The 4,260-nt window shown below is 42.4% G+C and overlaps 1 protein-coding gene across 1 annotated transcript; it reads right to left on the reverse strand.

The window, feature by feature from the left end:
* Positions 1-321: 321 nt before the first annotated feature.
* Positions 322-4,260, reverse strand: LOC311058015 (aquaporin-11-like). The gene is made up of 3 exons (XM_084075276.1): positions 3,538-4,260; positions 2,178-2,294; positions 322-2,094 (listed from the first exon to the last, which is right to left on the reverse strand). Exons 1-3 carry the CDS (start codon positions 4,133-4,135, stop codon positions 1,991-1,993), a joined length of 819 nt encoding a protein of 272 aa, XP_083931402.1. The 5' UTR covers positions 4,136-4,260; the 3' UTR covers positions 322-1,990.

Genomic DNA, 4,260 nt, shown 5'->3' on the forward strand with positions numbered 1-4,260 from the left:
CACACTCTGAGACAAGAGCGACCATGGTTGAGTCTCAGGAGACAACGATACAGAAGAAATATTTACAATGGATCAATGAGTCAGGAGATGGAGATGCATAGGTGGTCCATGCTGCTTACAACTTATTATCTATCAACTCCCCTTATTAACCCACTGCTTTTTGCTTGTCTCAGTTGGCGTGGAGTGTGGTTGAATGTGGCACCAGCAGGCCTTGGAGTCTGGACTATGCCCCCATGAAGGGATCAAATAAATAAGTGACTGGCAGCCTATCAGAGTTGACAATAGCCTGACAAGTGTGCTCATATTTAAATTTAACTTAGCTGGGTTAAACCCAGTTTTATTCCATAAAGACAATTTTGGAAATAATAAATTGAGCTTTTGATATAAATAATAATCAGGCATACATACATTTCATTATGCAATTACATAGTGAGGCATGTTTAGTTATGTAACCTTTGAGGTAATACAAAATCCAGTGTCTACATTTCGATCGAGTCCTTTGGCACACAGAAGATGCACTCAACCTCTAACATCAAAATGTGACAAAGTATCTTCTGAGGTAATGCTAACTACAAGGCATTTAGCATAAGCTCTTATCCAGAGTGACTTACAGAGTAAAGCATGAACCCTAGTCAACAAACATCATGGTGACTGAATCAAGATGAAGAGCAGAGGGCATCCTCTGATTGGCTCCCCATGGCTATGGATGCTCAGGTACAGTCAAAACTTTATAGAAAAACTAAACAAAAAAAAACCTCGAACACCAGATGAGTGGAAATAACAGCACACTAAAAGAGGGAATTCCTCCTTGGCCGGGGGAAATGGCTTTTGAACTCTGTTACATTCACCCCCTTTGATCTCTCCCCCACCAGGAAACCCGATCCGGGGTCACGACACCAGTAACACCCGAGATTCGAACCCGGAAATAACACCTGAGATTTGAACCTAGGTCTCCTGCGTGGGACACCAAACATTTGAACACGCTTGACATATATGTCAAATGTGTGTATCATGTGTTGCATATGGGGGCTGTTGTGTCACAAGACAAATGTACGTGAAAACTAATAATAAAGTAATATCATATTGTATCGTATCAACTGCTCGTACAAGAGGGAATCCCCTTGGCCAGTGGAGATATTAGGCATTTAGGCTAGTTCAGGCTGAGCAACTCTGCTACACGGAGATTATACAATTATCTAATCTTTCTCTATGAAGAATCTCATCTGTTTTTACGTCTGGAGACGAGACTCCCGTCCAGAACAGGCTTCAGACGCGGCTCCAGCTTGAGACTTGGCTCAGATCTGAACCAATTCGATTTGGTGTTAGGGACGCGTTGCAACCACGTGCCCTTGCTGACGTAGACCCCGAGTAGGGTTCAAACCCACGACCTTCTGCATGAAAGGCATATGCTCTAACCGCTACACTAGGGCTTTCTCTATGAAGAATATTTTCTATATTTATGATGCTCTGATAACGGCAGTAGCCATGTCGGCAGCCTGGAGTATCACAATAACAAATGTGAAGCTGAGCTAAAGGTCTTGCATATTACTTTTTGGAGTTCCACCATTTCCAATCACCTGGTGTTTTTGCAAAGTAATTGTAACTGACATTTGAATAATCTGTTCATAGTATTGTGCTAACATTGACTGTCCTTGTGGGAATCCCTGTCCGATAAAAGTAGTAATGAATTAGTTATTATCCTCACATTGAATAATAATACAAAAATGTTTTAAAAGAAAACAAAAAAAATCAACATCAGCACCTAATTACCACCTCATCCATCAGCTAGTGTGAAAGTCCAACATTAAGATGAGTGTAAAGTCAACAAAGGCATTGTGCTGTTCAGGTTGTGTTTGGAATTGAGTGAATAGAACATCTGAACATTTAAGACGTGCACGTATTCATCCTTAGGATGAATAGACTAAATGCAACCTATCCACCCAGAGAAGCTACAGTATGGTCCACATGGTCATGGATGAATGTGGTTTTGCTACTGAAGTTTCTTTTTCTCGACAGATGCATCCAGTCCACCAGTACTTTTTCCAGAGAGGAACGGGATGATTTTCTCAAATAGAAGTATGCAGCTTGCCACGCCTAGGGATAGATAAGAAAGAGGATGTTAGTTTTGTTCAGTATTTGGGACCACACAAGGCCTCAAAAAATAGTTTTTTGTTTACCTAAAACCGGTCCAAGCCAATAGACAAAACTGTATTCCAGGAACGTGTTGCCACTGCATGGAAACTGGATGGAGAACGCCAAGATTGGGTTGAAAATGGCACCTGAAATACTACCTCCTGCACACAAGAAAAAAAATACAAAACATTAAAAACATAACAAACATATCAACTACTAGCTTCACCATGTCTAGCACAGCTCCATTTTGGGTGAATGTAGCAGAGTAGCTGAGCCTGAAGCCCATAAGCCTAACATCTCCCCCCTGGCCAAAGGGGATTCCCTCTTGTCCGAGCGGTAGATGTTTCCCTTCATGGGGAGACCCAGGTTCGAATTTCAGATGTTACAGTACACCTACCTAAGCAAATGCCTGAGCACATACCTAAGCAACATTTTACTTAAGGTCACCTTCTCCCTCTATTATAGTCTAAAAATATAAGCTGGGTACTACTCCTGTTTAAGACTAACAAAGCAAATTCATCCAATTCACCCTTAAGACCGGAAAACACCTGTCATTTTAGATTTTAACCCCTTTAACCATTATTCTATACTTTGGCTATTCAAAAATAGCAGATACAAGCTCATAGGGCGGCACTTGAGCACCACTGATATAGAAAGAATACTGTATTCAGAATACTGTTGGAATGTAGAAGACATTCGTAGAATCTGCCTCAGGTCTTAATGGGTTAACAGCAGATCAAGATGAATAAGCCAACCAGTGCAGCCCACGTTCCTATGAATGTCTACTTATTAGCATGCATGTTCAAAATCTACATAACAGTGCAACTTTTCTCACATTTAGAAAATGACCCTTGACATTAAGCCATCATCATAATTTGATGGCTAAAACTTAACATGCCAGAGTAAACTGAATGGCACCCCAATATACAGTGGTGTAAAGTAACTAAGTATGTACTCAAGTACTGTACTTAAGTCAAATTTTTAGATATTTTTTCTTTACTGGAGTATTTTAAATGTTCAATACTTTTACTTCTACTCCACTACCTCTCAGAGACACATATTGTACTTTTTACTCCACTACAATTATTTGAAAACTTGAATTACTAGTTACTTTGTAGATTTTGATTATTATAACACATACATTAACCACTTCAGCCCTATCTACAGTGACACATTGTGTGCTTGTGGATCTGCCATTTTCAAAATATTTGTTTTGTATACATTTGAATACTTGTGAAATTGGACATTCTGCATAATGAGTACTTTCAACTTTTGGTACTTTAAGTACATTTTGACACAGGCCTTTTGCCTGTAACAGAGTATTTTTATATCGTGGTAGTATTGCTACTTTTAACTCAAGTAAAATATCTGAGTGCTTCTTCCTTCTTATACTCTACGACGAACCTAAGTAGACCAGAGAGGTGATCGCAGCAGCCACCGCGTGGACCCTCAACTTCTCGTGCAGCTTGTGGAGGTGCAGCACCGCAGCCTGCAGTGCGAAGGAGCAGGCCAGCTCCACGGCCAGGGCCTCCATCACACTGCCCCCGATGGGGTTGAAGCACTTGAACCCGAAGCGTTCGTGTTTAACGTGCAGGTCGGACATCCCCAGGGTCCAGACGGCGGCGGCGAAGAGCTGCGCCGCGATCGCCCCTACAAACTCACATAATATAAGGAGAAACGCGCGTTGGACGCTGGATCGCCCGCGGTAAGCGAGTTCCAGAGCTCCGATGGGATTGCACAATGCATCTTGGAAAGTTAGTATGTGAATCACCGTAATTACGTAAGTTAAAGTCAACCCGATGTGAGGCTCGATCCTGGCAACTTCGCCCAGGATCTTGAGCTCGTGGGTGCACGCACACAGTTGGAAGGTTGACGCTATTTCCAGCAAGTAAATCCAGTAATCCTGCTTCTGAGACACGAGTCTGGCTGCTATCCTACGTGTCGCCTCGCTGAGGAGCACGATCGCAGCCAGCAGAGCTATGGAAATGCCCAAGTCTGTCATTGTTGTCCCGTCTAGAGAGAGCCGAGGACCTTCTCCCCTGGTTCACTGTCTCGGTGTGCTTTCTCTGATGCTTCAGCCTGAGTTCACTTTGGTCCCTTTAAAGTCCAACGGCAGTTAGAGTTCCT

Source organism: Gymnoscopelus microlampas, assembly GCF_963454915.1.
Source record: "Gymnoscopelus microlampas genome assembly, chromosome: 12".
In the NCBI taxonomy this organism is placed as follows: Eukaryota; Metazoa; Chordata; class Actinopteri; order Myctophiformes; family Myctophidae; genus Gymnoscopelus; species Gymnoscopelus microlampas.

What these genes read in the sequence shown, in the direction of transcription:
- LOC311058015 (XM_084075276.1), bottom strand. Translation starts at nt 4,135, where the DNA reads ATGACAGACTTGGGCATTTCCATAGCTCTGCTGGCTGCGATCGTGCTC. An exon ending in CACCTCTCTGGTCTACTTAG is followed by an intron (nt 2,295 to 3,537) that starts GTTCGTCGTAGA and finishes TCTTGTGTGCAG; the next exon opens with GAGGTAGTATTTCAGGTGCC. An exon ending in TTGGCTTGGACCGGTTTTAG is followed by an intron (nt 2,095 to 2,177) that starts GTAAACAAAAAA and finishes ATCTATCCCTAG; the next exon opens with GCGTGGCAAGCTGCATACTT.